Source organism: Parambassis ranga, chromosome 1, assembly GCF_900634625.1.
Source record: "Parambassis ranga chromosome 1, fParRan2.1, whole genome shotgun sequence".
NCBI classification, from domain to species: domain Eukaryota; kingdom Metazoa; phylum Chordata; class Actinopteri; family Ambassidae; genus Parambassis; species Parambassis ranga.
In genome coordinates this window covers 25,986,263-26,003,194 of record NC_041022.1, presented here as the reverse complement: position 1 = coordinate 26,003,194, position 16,932 = coordinate 25,986,263, and the positions used below count along the sequence as shown (strand labels likewise).

The window sequence follows — 16,932 nt, the reverse complement described above, 5'->3', positions numbered from 1 at the left end:
GAGAGGGTGCCTGCGTGAGATGTCCGGCGATGACACAAAATGAACGTCATTTTTTGTCTCTGACCGCCCGCTGATCCGCACTCCTGCGCACAGGGTCCGGGCCGAACTTTGTCTTTCAAGGCTGTGCGGCAACCATGCTGTGATTGGTCGGAATTTATTGTGGGCGTGATGAAAGTGGAGAAGCGCAAGAGCCTCTCCAGGTATATAGGTAGGTGTATAAACAGCACCGATTCAACAGATTTAGATAAGACCATACCGGTTTTGCATGATGAGCAATAAAAGAAAGAAAGAAAGGCAAGTAAGGGTGATTTGTCACCAATAACTCCAGACAGCCATTCACACATACCAGATGGTGACTGTTATTACCATTCTATATACTCCTACATACCCGGCTGTCTGGAGTTTATTACGCCACTTTCTAACGTGTCTGTCTTAAAATACGCCGTTTTAAGTACTTATTACGGCGTTTCTCACGATGCTTCGACTGCAGGAGGCAGCGTAAAAAGCGGCGTTTTTGTGGAGGTGGTGGAGGAGTACAAATTGGAATGTACTTGGACCACAAATTGGACTGGAGTAAGAACGTGGACACACCGTTTACAGGAAGGGCCAGAGTCGCCTCTACTTTCTGAGTCAGCTGAGGTCTGCAGGACGATGCTGAGGATGTTCTACGAGTCTGTGGTGGCCAGTGCCATCATGTATGCTGTTGTCTGCTGGGGCAGCAGTCTGAGGGTGAGGGACATAAACTCCTGTCAAACAAACATGTTTGACAGGAGGAGGAGGAGGAGGAGTCCGATGTTGCTACCGTTTGGTATTTCACAGCTTTGCCTGTTTTCCCAAATATCTCAGCTTCATACATGTTCACCTAAACTGCTGCTTCTGCTGATGATTAACAGTGAAACTGCTTAAAATAATAAAAAAACAATAATAATAATAATATAAAAATACTGCGAATTTTGGTCATACCGCCCAGCCCTATAGAGAACACAGTGAAGCAGAAATATAATTTTTGTGGTTAAAATAATGGCACAGAGAGTAATAGATACATATGTTATTATAATAATCTGTTAGTGTTGTACCACCAATAGGTTGACAAAACAACCAGTAAACAGAATGCAGGAAATGGAATCTACTTCAGAAAAAGTAGAAAAGTAGAAAACCAACGTGGAAAACCTGAAAGCCCACACAACATGACGACAGAATGGTATCTCACCTCTGCTAGTAAGATCCTTCTGAAGGCATTGGCAATTGCTGCATCGATTCCCACCATGTCAAACTCTATGCTGCTCTCATCCAGATGCACAATGTCCATTCGGAAGTTCTGCAAAAACACATGAGGACTCCACTTAGAATTACTGCAATGCTGACCTGCAGTAATACGTTTAACAATCACACAATTTCCATGAGACACTCATTCTGATTACATTTTACGGCGCTTATAATATTTTACCTTTTTAAATTTTTGCTTGTCCCAAGAGTCATCATGACCGGGGTAGTTTCGAGGGAAATCTGTAGTATGCACCTCAAATAAACAACATGACAAGAATCATTGTAAATCAAACAACACACGGGCGCATCTCAGTACAGCACCTTGCAGTCCCCTGAATGTTGTGGTTAGCAGGCTTACATTTTTCACTCCGAATTCCCCCAGTATCACTCGACTTCGAATTTCTTCCACGTTAGTTACGGTAGCAGCCATTTTAGATCATCTGCCTGGCTCTGCCCACGTTTCTGTTTCTGTTTCCGTTTCCGTTTCGTCTTCTTCTTGTTTATGGCGGTTTGCATCCAGCTTAATGGTGCATTACCACCACCTTCTGCTCTGGAGTGTGGCTCAGATTTACGCCGCAAGCGAGGCTGCAGCATAACGACTGTTCCATACTCCGCGAGACAAAGAGCGGAGAACGCACTCCACGGGTGGTAAGAGATAAAAAAAAAAGGTATTTTCCGCACTGAGGTACCATACTCCGCGAGACGCGTGTGTGCAGAACTCCTCATACGGCCCGCCCACTAAACGTGTGCCATGGCAAGAGGGCATTATACAGAGAGGGTGCCTGCAACAGCGTGAGATGTCCGGCGATGAGTTGTGAAAATGCGACATTAAAAGTAACAATAGCAAAGATTCAGTGTTTGTGCCTTTATGACCACATTTGCACATCTACTGTGTTCCAATGTGCCTGCGATACTTCAAACTGTCCGGTGATGAGCTGTGAAGATGCGACATTAAAAGTAACAATAGCAAAGATATACAGACATTGTTAACGAGCCTATTATGCCCGGGTATGTAGGAGTATATAGAATGGTAATAACAGTCACCATCTGGTATGTGTGAATGGCTGTCTGGAGTTATTGGTGACAAATCACCCTGACTTGCCTTTCTTTCTTTCTTTTATTGCTCATCATGCAAAACCGGTATGGTCTTATCCAAATCTGTTGAATCAGTGCTGTTTATACACCTACCTATATACCTGGAGAGGCTCTTACGCTTCTCCACCTTCATCACGCCCACAATAAATTCCGACCAATCACAGCATGGTTGCCGCACAGCCTTGAAAGACAAAGTTCGGCCCGGACCCTGTGCACAGGAGACAAAGACATTTTTCCCCCCTGCAGACGTTACGCCCACAAAATGACGTCATTTTTTGTCTCTGACCGCCCGCTGTTCCGCACTCTTGTGCACAGGTCTCCAGGTATATAGGTAGGTGTATAAACAGCACTGATTCAACAGATTTAATTAATTCAACAATGGATGTTTTTGAGAAGCAGCTTGCTGAGGCAACAACTCCTGGAAGGAGATAGCAACGATACTTTGCACAGAAGAGAGTGTAGACCATGGACGTCAGTAGGATTGACAGGTAGGGGGGGGGGGGGCGTTGAAATTTTTTTTCCGGCGGGGGATTTGCGACTTGGACACTTTTCTCTATAAAATAAATGTAAGAAACACAACTAAGTATAACAAAATACATATTTACACATTATGATTACTTCATTTCTTATTGTCATTATATATATTATTTTTCAGATGGTTCCAGATGCTCCAGGTAATTTCCCACAGATTTGTTCCACAATGGGCAAATTGCGTTTTTGCAACAGCACAGTTACAGAAAGCAAAAGATAAGAAAAGCTATATACATAATAAAATAAACTACCGATTTTATGCAATACAATCAAAAAAGAGTTTACAGATTAACAATTACTGCACAGATGAGTGGAGGTAGAAGTGGTCTGTAGAAAACTGTACATAGTGCATCAAAAGAACAAATAAGTAATTTATTGTATAGTGTGGTGTGTGAATATTGCACCTATCAACCACCAATCCAGCTGTTTTCCATCTGTGGAAAAGTCTTTTGCCAGTGACTCTGAAACAGCATCTCAGTCTATAATCTTTTCTTATTATTTCAGAAATAGTCGCGCTGTAAATGTCTCTTTTGTCCCTGCAAAAGTTGAAAAATGAAGCTGCGCTACATGAAAGAAGCGCTGTTTACTGTGAGAGTCTGAGAGCAAGCGAGCCCATACTCTGTCGCTTCTTCCACTCAGAGCCGTCGCAACACGGTAGGCAGAGTCGTTGCTTGACACTATAGGGGCCCTAGGCAAGAAGGTAACACTGGGGCCCTACGGGCTACAAGATTCTATAGAAATGCCGCCCCAAACACAAAGACATGTACAGTGATGATTATATAAGCAACCTTTTTATTTAAATAATGTGTGAACACACATATGAAAATATTATCTTAAGGAAACATAAAAAACCTGTACAACACAATCAGAATACATCATAGAAATATGTACTCTCTGAAGACTGTCCACAGTGGTGGAAAGTAACTAAGTATTTGTACTTTGTTACTGTACTTAGGAAATTTTTCATGTATTTTTTATGTATCCCAAGAAAAAAACAATCCTTGAGTCCAGTTGCCTCGATTTAAACTCTTGGTAATTAAAAGTAAGTACGTAAGACTTTGGTTAAGTAGGATCATTGATGTAGCACATCTACTTTTACTTGAGTATATATTTGGCTGGGCAATTGTACTTTCACTTAAGTACTAAACATCAGTACTTCCTCCACCACTGACAACACAAGATATGACTAGTATTGTTATTAAGTTTGTCCACAGTGCAGGATCATTCAGTGTTACCAGGTCAGGTGCTGGAGGAGCAGAGGAAGGAGTGGAGGCTCTCAGGTGTTGGACTGCTGCTGGGACGTCCTCTGGAGTTTCCTCACAGGGCTCCACATGACCTGTGTGGTATAAGACCATAATGATCAGCCTGATAATTAACACTGTAAATAATCCAGATTATTCATAATGCACATACCTTCATCTGTGGAGGCTGTGGCATCTTCATGAGGAGACACAGACAAGTGTTTAAGCACAGCACCTGATGAAAAACATTTAAAAAAGCCATAAAATAACAACTATATGACAATAATTCACTAGCTTGTCATTTACAGAGAAACACCTGAGCATTACTAAACACTAAATAGACTAAATACATACATTAGTTTTTCCTGCCCTGGTTTAGAGCTCATTAACTCTAACAGTACGTTGTAACAGCAGCACTTAGCTTAATGCTAAACAAGCTAAAGTAGCATTAGCATAGCAGCTACACACTGTTGCTGCATGAGCTAACAAGCTACTTTACAGCTTCATTTACGTTTTTATATACATTTACGTTTTATATCACGTCATTATATTGACGTTAGTAACTCATTTAGCAGACGTTTGTACACAGATCGACTCACAGTGAACATTCAGGCTGCAGCATGAAGGAGGCTGTAGTGACGTCTCTACAAGTGTTCTGTGATACAATGTGAAAAAAGACAAACACTGGTGCAGTAAGATGAGGCTCAGCTGTGTTACAGACTCTTCCTCTCTTGTTTTGTCCTCTGCTCCTTCCCTTGCAGCCTGCAGAGTGTCCTTCCTCCTTTATTTTGAACGAGCCGCTCCTCTCTGCTTCCAACAGCTGTCACAGGGCCCCGTGGGGGCGGGGCGAGGGGGGAGTCTGAATGTGTCAATGCGCTGGGCCAAAACAGCTGTCGATGAATGGTGGGGCTAGTTAGCCCCACCATTCATCGACAGCTGTTTTGACCGTCCGTCTTGGGGCCCCTCTCATGCTCGGGGCCCTAGGCAATTGCCTGGTTTGCCTACCGTGTTGCGACGGCTCTGACGGTTGGTTGCTTATATAATCATCACTGTACATGTCTTTGTGTTTGGGGCGGCATTTCTATAGAATCTTGTAGCCCGTAGGGCCCCAGTGTTACCTTCTTGCCTAGGGCCCCTATAGTGTCAAGCAACGGCTCTGCTTCCACTCCAGAGTACGGGCACAGCCGCACAGCGCCCGTGGAGCGCCAGGCCGGCATGCACCGGGCCGAGGCAGGACTCGCAGCGCGCATGCAGATTTAATGCAGATTTAATTTAACTTTGGATGACTCTTAGCTTGTAGTACGTTGCTCATTTATTTTAAGATTCAATAAGTTTATTGTCAAATGCACACCAAAGGTCACTCTGAGTAATACAATTCTTACTTTGCAAGTTCTCTTCACATTACTATAGTACATAACTAAATTAAGATAAAGAAAATAAACTTAGTCTAAACATAGAAAGAATAAATAAAATAAACAAAATAAGCCATGCAATTATATGTACAGAGGGTAAAGGGTTATCAGTATTTAAGGTGCATTATTTATGCATTATTGTCAAAAAGGTAGGACATTCAGAATGTGCAAATTTACTTTTACTTTTTGTTTACTTCGTACAAACTTTCAAAAACAAATATGTGCAAAAACTCCATTTGGCATGCCGTTCATAAATTCTTGGGTGACTCCCCAACATTATCTTTTTTTGCTGCTTTGTAGACTGGTGTCACAGAAACCGTCTCCAGATCAGAATCAGAATCGGAATCAGAAATACTTTATTGATCGCAGGGGTAAATTGCTTGCATTCCAGGTGCTCCATGTATACTCAAAAAAAAACCAGGTTAGAAATATAAAATAAGGTAAAATAGTAAGAGTAAAATAAAAATAAAACCTAATAAAATTCTAAACACTAATAAACATTCAAGTTAAATCCAGGCAAGTCAAAACTGGTAATCATATATAATACAACCTATACTGTGTCTACAGTGTCTACAATAAATCCAATATGGATATAATTAATAAGACAGTGTGTTAGATCAGATTGTCTGGTTGAGACCAGACAATCTGATTAAGGGAGGAGTTGTACAGTTTGATGGCCACAGGAAGGAATGACCTCCTGTGGCGCTCAGTGGTGCATTTAGTCTGTCTAGCACTGAAAGTCCTCCTGCACCTCAGCAGCACGTTGTGGAGAGGATGGAAGCTGTTCTCCAGGATCCCCTGCAGCTTAGACAGCATCCTTCTGTCTGACACTGCTGTCAGGGAATCCAGCTCCACCCCCACAACATCACCGGATCTTCTGATCAGTTTATTGAGTCTGTTTGTGTCCGCTGCTTTCAGTCTGCTGCCCCAGCACACAACAGCAAACAAAATGGCACTGGCAACCACAGACTCATAAAAAATCCTCAGCATAGTCCGACAGATGTTAAAGGACCGGAGCCTCCTCAGAAAATAGAGGCGGCTCTGGCCCTTCTTGTAGAGGGCTTCAGTGTTTTTAGTCCAGTCAAGTTTATTGTCCAAACTACTCTCAGGTATTTGTAATCCTCCACAATGTCCACACTCTGCCCACCGATGGAAACTGGAGCCACGTGTGTCTTGGTCCTCCTCAGGTCCACAACCAGCTCCCTTGTCTTTGCCACATTGAGCAGCATCAATGTGGGTAAGGAGTTGGTGGTGGATTTCCGGAGGCACAACTACTCCTGCCCCACACCAGTAAACACATACCTATTCAATGATGTAATTTTTAAGAAGGGTAAGAATTAGGTGATTTACATGTTTCACAATGATCAATATTCTAAACTGCTGGCTGTCATTTTGTAATGAACCAATATGGCTTACTGTTCATATCATAATATGACAATATACATTTCATTTCATTGTAAGAACCACTATATCAAATGGCCACCATAGATTTAATTTGATGATCTGATCAGAACAGCAGCAAGTGCTTACCTCCAGTGCCAAATGGTGTTGGCGTGCCTTCTTCCAATGTCCTCCATTTCTTTGTGGGTGGTTCCTAAGCAGGTCTTCTGTATTCCTCATCCTCCCCCATATTAGGAACGCCCTTCCTTACTACTTAGTCAGGAGTTTCATGAGTAAGTTTCATGAGTAATTTCTGAAAACTGGCTACAGATACAGCTGCTTATATAACATGTCTACGTGTGGCATGATTTTGTGAAACAATGCTAGGAAAAAACAAAAAGCTTCATCTCATAGCATTCTCACATAGCCGCCGGCTTGTCTCTTTGTAGGACCTTCAAATGCTCCTCCGTCTTCTTCTTGCTCAATCTTGTGAAAAAAGAAGCAAATCCCCCACGTCTGAAAAAAAGTGACTGATCTGAGTGATGTGAGAGGTTGCTTGTTGCATTACCAGGTTTAACTGGTGGGCATAACAGTGAACGTAAGCATTTGAATAGATGTCCTGTACCTTACACTCAGTGTTTGGAAGATTACTTTGGAAATGTAATTGGTTACAATTACAAGTTACCCTGTTAAAAATGTAATGGTAGAGTAACTATTTCAATTACTTTATGAAAGTAATGTAACTAATTACATTTGATTACATTTTAATTACTTTTCTTAATTTTGAATGAATGCTCTCAACTGTTCCATATTCACATTTACCTATAAAATCTTGCAGCAGTAGCTTTAACTTAGCCAACATTAGCACAATAGTAAAAGCAATCACAAGATTGAATTTCAGTATCTCTTTTTACTGAAGTGAGGGGTTAGCAGATGAACCAAACAGGCTAGCACATACACACACCCACACACAAAAGTGGGCTATTGCGCTGTATCAATAAACAAACATACAAGGAACAAACAAGGAAACATAATTTGAACATATCTGAATGTAAACTTTCACAGGAGTTAATGTACTTGGTGAATGCAACCAAATCAGTTTATACTCTTAAAGGCAGTTGTGAAAAAGAACGTTAGTGTTGTCCTGACAGCATACAAGTGCTGCAGCTATCCTTGCTTGTTTCAGAGCAGGTTTAGGAGTCACTGGCTGATTCATCACCTCTCATCAGACAGACTGGATGTGCTCAACAGGACCCTTGGATGTTTCCTCTAAAAAAGTAGATTGAAATGATGATTAGATCAATATAATTATACTATTTTTCTACAAAAAACAGACAAACCATTAAAACAATGGAATACAAATAATTAAAATGTGTTGCAATTTAATAGAAAGTATGATACTATGTTGACCTAATGATAAAAGTGCACTAACTCAGCAGTAGCCTTCTGCTTAATATAATCATCTCATTTAACTAATAAAGATTTCACCACTAGGTGTTGCTAATGTCAGGTGAAAGATTTGCATGGTATTATTATGTAGTGTGGGTCCACATATCTAGAAGTGTGTCCCTAACATGAAGTATTCATTCTTGTGTTTATTACTCTATACATACTACTATAATATGTTTTTATGAGTGTTTATGTGTAGTAGGTTTATAGAAGATCAAAATAAGCCAGGTACACTGAATCTATTGAGAAGTGTGGAATTTCCTTCTTCTCATAGACTTTGTACTTCAATCCCTCTGTCATTTGTTTTCTGCTCTTTGGAGACAGATCTGGTTGATATCAAGTTAAGGTTAAAGTTTCTCTTCCTGGTCACTTTAGATCTGACCCACAGCTTATGAGATTTCAGGACTGGAAGTAAACTTGCGTGGGTGAAGAGGTGTAAGCTTTTATGGCACGTCATAAAGTCACTCTCTTATGGGAAAGTGATCATTCCTGTGGGGGAAATTATGTTCAACTTAAGCTTATTAGCTTAAGGAGTGGGACCCCCTGCTATTTCCTTCCTGTTTTTCTCCTGACTCTTAGGTTTAACCATTACCAAATAAGGTAAACTAAACAGCAGTTGAGTGCAGGAATAGGGGAGGACATGATTTTATGGTACCTCTGGGAATCTCAAGATAGGATAAAAGGTGTTTAAAGAGGAGTATGTTGTTCTCTGCTACATGTTGATGTAGACGGATACACACCCATAGATGCATCTTCCAGCTCCAGTTCTTCCAGTTTTCTTCCTGTTTAGATGTCGACAGCATCTTAACTGCTGGCAAACACTCCTTGCACGGCACAATATTGTGGCCTTTATCTGCGATTTGGGTCAAATGTCTTCTGAACCTCCAACACATGACATTGCCATTGTTCCAGTGTCTGACAAATCGTGCTAGCAGCATCAGGGCAACAGGTGACGACAGATGAGATTAGAACCAACCAGACGGCTGCCGGTATGCAGTTTAGACGGGGGATGCACGGTGAAAAAAAAAATTTATATATATTAAATTCAAGCTTTTCTTAAAGTTGTTCAAATCAAATGTAATTAAAATTGTAACGCTTGAAATTTCCAAAAGAAACTGTAATTTAATTACATACTTTTCTCCAGTATTGTAACTAATTACAAATACGTTCATTTTGTAATTAAATTACGTAACGGCGTTACATGTAATTTGTTACTCCCCAACACTGCTTACGCTGCACTCCTCCAGTAGCACCCCTCATTACTGAATTTTAGATTGCATGCAGGCACTCTATTAAGTAAAAATGGCACTGATAATAATCAGAATCAGAATCAAGTTTATTCCCATGTAAGTGAAGAATCATATTACTAGGAATATGCCTTGGTGTTTAGTGCATAAGTGCACCAAAAGCACCAGGGCGTCCGTGCTAGGAAAGGATTTAGAAAGAAAATAATATATTTTTCTCCTCCACCTCTGGAAAGCCAGCCACCACTGATCTGAATAAGAAACTGGACTAGTCTGACAACACAGCTGCACTCTACAAGAAGGGCTAGAGCAGATTCCACCTCCTGAGGACACTCAGATCCTTTGCAGTACAGGGACCACTCCTGAAGACTTTTTATGACACTGTGGCATCTGCCATCTTCTACGGAGTGGTCTGCTGGAGCAGCAGCACCTCAACAGCAGCCAGCTCTGTCCTGGGGAGCCCACTTGATCCTGGAGGAGGTGGCAGATCAGAGGATGCTGGCAAAGCTGTCCTGCCTGATGACACCACCCACCCCATGCATAGCATAGTCACATCACTGAGCAGCTCCCTCAGTGACAGGCTGGGCCCTCCACGCTGTGTGAAGGAGCACTATTGCAGGTCTCCTTAATCCCTTAAACGGCTCTTGCACCGTTCGGTGCTCGGGCCCTTTTGAAACCCTAGGGATTATCAGGGCCCGAGCACCAAACGGTGCAAGAGTGTTGTTTCGGACACGGTATCGCGATTTTCACCCCCTGAACGTGCTCAAAAATTCACCAAATTTGGTGAGTTTTGACACTGTTGCCATTGGCATGGCTCTGCAGCGCCCCCTAAAGTGTGAAAATATTCACACGAATATTGACCCTTCACCAACGCACAGGAAATTTATGTTTTTGTGGCTGTATCTCCCACATACTTCATCCTATGTGGATAAAAAAAAATCAGCCAGCCATTAGCTGCTGCTCACTCCAATCGGCCAGAAGTCGAAGTCCTGTTCTAACATTTTAAATGTCTGCCACTTTGACTGTGTTTGGTTCCAGTCTTCCTTTGATATTTAATCCTGATATTTATTCCCATTTTGCTAGTATACTGCATTTTCTTGTGTGGTACAAGTCACTGTATCCATGTTATTTACGTAACATGATTATGTTTCTATGAAGCCAGATCGGGGTCATAAGTTTTGTTACCTGAAAAAATAAAATTCAAACTTGAAACCGAAAATGTATGTTTTGATGTTGATTTTTTTCTGCTCTGGGCTGAGGCCTTAGCTTGGCCATGGTGCCTTCAGGGAACATCGTACGTGTAGTCAGTTAATACCAACACGTGCTATCTATCGTTTTGACGTGACTGGCTGCAAAACACTGACACCAGGCAAAGTTGTAGACAGTGTCGCATCAAAAGGGAGAACAATAATTTGTGGAAGCGATAAGATGCTAAAAACTTAACTCTTAAAGGGAGTTTTTTTTCATTATCACGGTCACGTCAGTGCTGCTCAACCTGCTAGTTTTCTCTGTGTTGTTGTAGCTGTGTCCTCAGCTCTGCTGAGGGAGAGCAGCATCATATGAGCTGCTGCTGTTATCATTGTTCAGTTTACTGCTGCTCTCTTTATGTATTGCTGTAATTAGTGTACATTGTGTAATTGTGATATTCTCTCCACAGCTCTGTGATCTTATGACCAGACGCTGCACCAAACCAGTCTTCACCTGCCTGAGGACAGTGCGTGATAATAATATAATATCACTGTTTTTGTTCTATATGTAATGTATTTTATTTAAATCCAAACACAGTAAACTGTTGCCAACATATCTGGTTTTCATTAGTTGTGCAGCATTTTAAATTAACAAAGACATTGAATGTTTAATGCAACAGACCACACACAGTTACAGTTTTCAGTTTCAGTGAACAGATATTTATTCTCATGTAGAACCAAAGCACCAAACATGTTAGAACCTGAAGAAATAACAGGTCAGTTCTAGGTGTGGGACGCCTTCCTGCTATACAGGCCTGTGTGTGTCAGCATGAGGATGCACCAGTCACCAGGTTGTCCACAACATCACCTGAGCCTGCAGCTCCCACAGAAACAACAGCACCTGCTGCAGGAGGACCATGGTGAGGAGGTCAGATGTCAGACTTGGTTCAGAAGGAGCTCCGGCAGCTGATGGGTCTACTCCAGGCTCAGGATTTGAATTCTGACCTGTCAATCAGTAAACAATAAACATTTATATATTGTCATTAAACAGAGATTTACTGTCCTTGAACAGGTCTTACATACAGTATGATTGGTGTTCAGACTAAAGTAGAGCAGGTAGGTGTCTGGTGATATGAGGTAGCTAAATATCTGTAGGGAGCGGAGACTGCTCTGTAAACACCAGAGGAAATGCACTGAAGATTCATAATAAACATTCAGTGTGGTGGAAGAATTTTACTCTGTCTTTAACTGTTAACCATTACTATAAGTAGTTTGTATTTAGGGGTTAAGAGACAAGTGTTACACCAGATGGTGGTGGGGATATGCTCGGGGTCAAGTAGATGGACTGGTGACCCCATGACCTGATCACAAGTAAATAATGCTTGACCATTAGCAGTAGAAGAGTGTGAAGTCCTATGATGTTGTTTTATGATTGTGCCTTCTTCAAGATGTAATTCTAAGCTATGTGTCTTCTGAGAAAAACAACATCTGTCTGATAGTAGGAGAGTATAAGAAGGGAGCTGCTCTGAAAAGACCTGCAGTACCCCCCCTAATATTATATCAATATAATATTTAAAATAATTACATTTTTATTGCTTCTGAGCCCATGTGAGTAATGACTGTTCGGACATGAAGACAAGTAGGCCTACCTGGATACCCAGCTAGGTTAACAAGTTTGCAAGTTCAGTCGATAGCTTCCAACAAATCAACTGGTCCGCCTTCAGTAGAGCAGAGAAAGTGATGCCATGTAAAATCAGCGTAATATAGAGTCCCATTCACCACCAAGTTTCATACAGTTCAGAAAAATATGCCTGTTTATTTTGCAAAGTTGCATTCAGTTGCCTCAGCCACAGGTAGAACAGGTGTCATAGGGCCGATAAAATCTTAACTTTTAGGACAGCTATGCTGCTATAGGCCTACGCTGTCGGGGGGCACACTGAGCGGTTTCCCTCCCACCCTCTGACCTCTCCTCTACTCTCATTAGTCTGGCTCATACTGGTAATATCATCTCATAAACTGTGTTTACTATCTTCCTCATAGTTTTGTGCCCCCGACAGCAAAGGCCTATAGCAGGTCTTGAGACCTGCATGCTGACCTCCTTCATCCTCTCTGTCGGGTCTCCCTCATCCTCTCCGCCTCTACCGGGCCAACTGGCAGCAGAAAGGTTCTTCCTTAAGAGACGGGTCCTGCTCAAGATTTCTTCCTCTTAAAGGGAGTTTTTCTTTGCCACAGCCGCTCCTAAGGGGGTTTAGGCTTTGGGTCTCACACTCTGGGTTTCTGTGAAACGCTGTGAGACAATTTGTGATTGTAAAATGTGCTATATAAATAAAACTGAATTGAATTGAATTGAATAAATACACTCTACTGATCTGGTACTTTACGCTCTCAGTGATCTCGTTGGACTGCTATGCCACGTATGTTAGATCAACATAGTATGGATGCGCATTAATTCCACAAGAGTTAATGTCACTCGACAATGGATCAATGTAGGTTTACCCATTTCTCACATTAGTGAATGTTCTATACTCATAAATTCTTTCCAGTGTCTCTTGGCATGTAGACAGTAAATATTTGAGCTACAGTGGAACTCATACAGAGCCTTCATATAACACAATAGTAAATAAAAGAATGCTATAATGGCTGTTTTCAAATGTTACATAAGCTTTAGTTAGCCTGTGTGCGCACAGCACAATTCACATCTTTACACATCTGTGTTTCAGTGTGTCTTAAAGTCAACTTTTCTGTGTGAGGATGTGCACAACACAACACTGTTCTGATTAAAAAGACTACTTCTAGGTTATAAAATGGTGGAGATGTTGATTTATTTATTACTGTTATTTCTGTATTTCCCTTTGCTGAAATAATTTGTTGTAAATCTTGTTTGTTTGTCCATCTTGACCAGGGACAGATCGACAGCTGATTGGTGAGGGAGGTGCCATGACTATGTGGGAGGTCACTATAGGGCATGCAAGGCAGTAAAGGCAAGAGTGCGAGGATGGTGAAGAGGGAGAGGGAAGCGGATAGAGATAAGATTTATTTATTTTGAGCTGTCAGTGTTAAGACATATTTTGTTGACTAAACAACTATTTTTCATTTTTATTTTTTGCCATTTTGGCACTGCAAAGTAAAAGGCAATCATACATAATACAACATGACAAATAAAAGTGTTCTCCCAATTTTTCTTTTCTTTTTTTCTTTTTTCTTGCTTAGAATTGATTTGCATTTTCTGTATTGTTCTTAATACTATACATTAGTAAATTTAAAGTACTAGACTTACATTTATTTAGGTTTAATTGCAAGTCAGAAACTTTGGTGAAAAGGTTGGGGGTTTGTAAATTTATTCTGTACGTTTGTGGGTTTGGTTCTGGGTATCACTATCCTAGCCATAAATATTATCCAACTAACATTACTGCTAGCTGGTGAGCATGTACACCAGTTGTAAAGCAAAACATAATGTGTTCAGTAAGTTGAACACATTATGTTGTAGATGGCATAGGTTCCAGCCCCCGTGACCTGGTGCTGCAGGACAAAGCGGGTTCACATGATGGATGGATGGGTCAGTTGTACTCATGGTACCCAAACAAATGTTACCATTTGACATCAGATTTAGAATGATAAAGGAAAGAAAAACATCTTCATTACACACTCACACACACAGAGTTAAGTGCTTTCTTAGACCACTTAATCAATGCTTTACAGTCATGTAAGCTGTTTTCACTTCCCAAACCAACAGGGTTTCAAGAGTAGGGTCAAACCAGTAGGGTCAAAACTCATCATGTGTAATTCCATGATTCACAAGTGAAAGACATCTTTGCACACACCTTTAGACATTTAAATGGACCGGAAGCTTCCTGAAAATGAACATGATCTGATGATGAGTTCTGTAGTTGAATGGTCAAGTTTACTAGTTGAATACTAACATTTATGTGTATTTGTAAATTTATTTTGTGCAAATTAAACACAAATTGTATATGTCTGTAAATCGCTTTTCACTTGTGAATCATGAAATTTGTGACCATTTTGAGTTCTCTCTCCTCTTATAAGCATATGTGCAGAGCTCATTCCCAGAAGTTATTTTAAATTAAAAACAGCTGTTGCAGGAAAGCAGTGTGTGGGATGCTAAATTTTTTATATTGCTTAGAGCCAAGGAATTTACTCTAGCCAATCACATTCAATCTTTAACAAGATAAGAAATAATACAAAGCATTATAGAGTCTTTTTAGGAATATATATCCATGCAGTTATCCACAACATCTTCAAATGACAGCTTTTGGGTTTGTCTTTACATGGAACATTTGACAATGACATTGACAATGTATACACAATAATGAAAAATGAATGTGCTAGGCTTTCTAAATTTATTTTAGACTAGCTACCCTTCCCACCTACTACTAATAAGCCCTCTAGTTATGGTCTTTCTTAAAAACATCAAAATGCAAGTTAAGATACATTTGGCTTCCAAAATTAAACTTTGAATTTGTGTGAAATGAAAATGATGAAGACAGCTATATCCCTTTAACATAAAGACTTACTAGTTTCATAATGTTTATGTTAATGTTTATATTAAGCAAAATATCCCTTTTACCACAGAGATGTACATGCGGACCATCTATAAATAGACAGGGTTTAAAGAGCAACTTGCAGGTTAGCAAACTTAAACTTGCTTTGTTTGCAGGAAAATCAGAAATTCTGAGTTTTGAGTTTTAAATCTGCTTCAAAAACAGTTGACATTAACAGAAAGTAGAGCAGAAAATATAAATATAAATATATATAATAATATGTCTATAAAAGCCTTAATGGTGTGATTTGGTAGGATTCTAATCATGGAAAGTTAAGTAACATTTGCTAAAAATTACTAGAAGTCTTATAACACAAAATTCTAATACCTATGACCAGTTGCAGGTGGGTGAAATAATAGCTGCATCACACAGGTGTAGCGCTACCAAAGCACACTGGCATGTACTGCTCTTCTGTTAGATCCTGATTGATTCTCATGATTACTGCATTACCACATGCATAATTGCACAAAGCTTTCTCTCTTTGGAGATATTTTGGAATTTTAATGAATTATTCTCAAAGCTAGGTACTTGAAGCAGTGATTAAAACTGTTACAAATGATGGCAATCTCTACTTACTTAAATGACTGAATGATAGAAGGTTCAACCTGCAAATGACTCTTTAAAAGGTTAATTGTGTACTTGTAAACAAGTACAGAGTAAATACTTTATTTTGCCATACTTTTGCCATATTTTATAGTCTCATTAAAAGTATGGTCCTTTCCTCTGAGGATAAAAATGACTACATCTAATTTTCTGTCCCTCTCACAGATAGACTGACCAGTAGACAACATTGAAGAAGAGGAAGGAAAACGGGAAAAGAGCTCTTGCATACAGATCAATCCGTTTAGCAGCAGCAGGTATGACAGGCTTGGGTGGAGGAGGTTTCTTGTTTCCTTTGTTCTGAGACTTGAGACCACCCGTAACTTCAACTGGTTTACCATAACAGTCGAAGTTAGAAAGTTCAAAGTCCCGAGGTAAAGATCCCACAATGCTAAAGTCATTGGAGCGAAGGTCTGACTTGGAGGTGCAAACTTTTTTGCAGCGAGTTTCAACCACCTAGTGAGAAAGAAGGAGAAGAACAAATTTGCCTTTTACCATACAAATTGCAGCTCTCTTGTAGCTCTCAGCTCTCTCTTGGCTGGCAGGTGCACATGAATGATCATTTCTGTCTGCCATTTTGTGATAATGTGCAAAACAGGTTGTTTTTTCCGCTAGGTCATTTCAGGGCCTCAAATATTCAAATACATAAAATCCTAAAATCTTTGTAAGTAGTTCTTAAAATCTAAAAAGTTTTTAGCCACAACTTCTTATTTCATTATGTTATGAGATGACAGAGGCCATATTCCCCTTAGTCATTTATCACAATGGAAACTTAACACAAATGTTAAGTTGCAGCTTCATATTTGAGTTTAAAGGTAGGGTAGGAGATTTCAATCTGATGTACTTTTTGTTATATTAGTGTAACGTCTCTTTACAATCTGATAGCAACCGATTAGTTTGGCAGTTTTGCAATAAAACGAAGAATATGAATCATCTGTGGAAGCTATAAAATGCTAAACACATCAGCC

The 16,932-nt window shown here is 40.2% G+C and overlaps 2 protein-coding genes and 1 long non-coding RNA gene across 4 annotated transcripts in view; 1 reads left to right on the top strand and 2 right to left on the bottom strand.

Annotated features, from left to right (window-relative positions):
- Window positions 1-1,776, bottom strand: part of polr1c (RNA polymerase I and III subunit C) — a 13,712-nt gene extending 11,936 nt beyond the window's left edge. The window contains exons 1-3 of the mRNA XM_028416943.1: window positions 1,625-1,776; window positions 1,448-1,519; window positions 1,211-1,318 (exon numbers count right to left, since the gene is read on the bottom strand). Coding sequence (XP_028272744.1) covers window positions 1,211-1,318; window positions 1,448-1,519; window positions 1,625-1,696 — 252 coding nt within the window. The 5' untranslated portion in view covers window positions 1,697-1,776. The remainder of the gene's footprint in view (window positions 1-1,210; window positions 1,319-1,447; window positions 1,520-1,624) is intronic.
- The window catches only part of LOC114443049 (uncharacterized), a 22,925-nt gene extending 5,993 nt beyond the window's left edge, over window positions 1-16,932 (top strand). The window contains exon 3 of the long non-coding RNA XR_003671401.1: window positions 16,773-16,932. This is a non-coding gene — a long non-coding RNA (uncharacterized LOC114443049). The remainder of the gene's footprint in view (window positions 1-16,772) is intronic.
- The window catches only part of LOC114443010 (glycine receptor subunit beta-like), an 84,784-nt gene continuing 83,464 nt past the window's right edge, over window positions 15,613-16,932 (bottom strand). For both annotated transcript variants that reach the window (XM_028416917.1, XM_028416926.1), the window contains one exon: window positions 15,613-16,420. In XM_028416917.1, coding sequence (XP_028272718.1) covers window positions 16,127-16,420 — 294 coding nt within the window. In that variant the 3' untranslated portion in view covers window positions 15,613-16,126. The remainder of the gene's footprint in view (window positions 16,421-16,932) is intronic.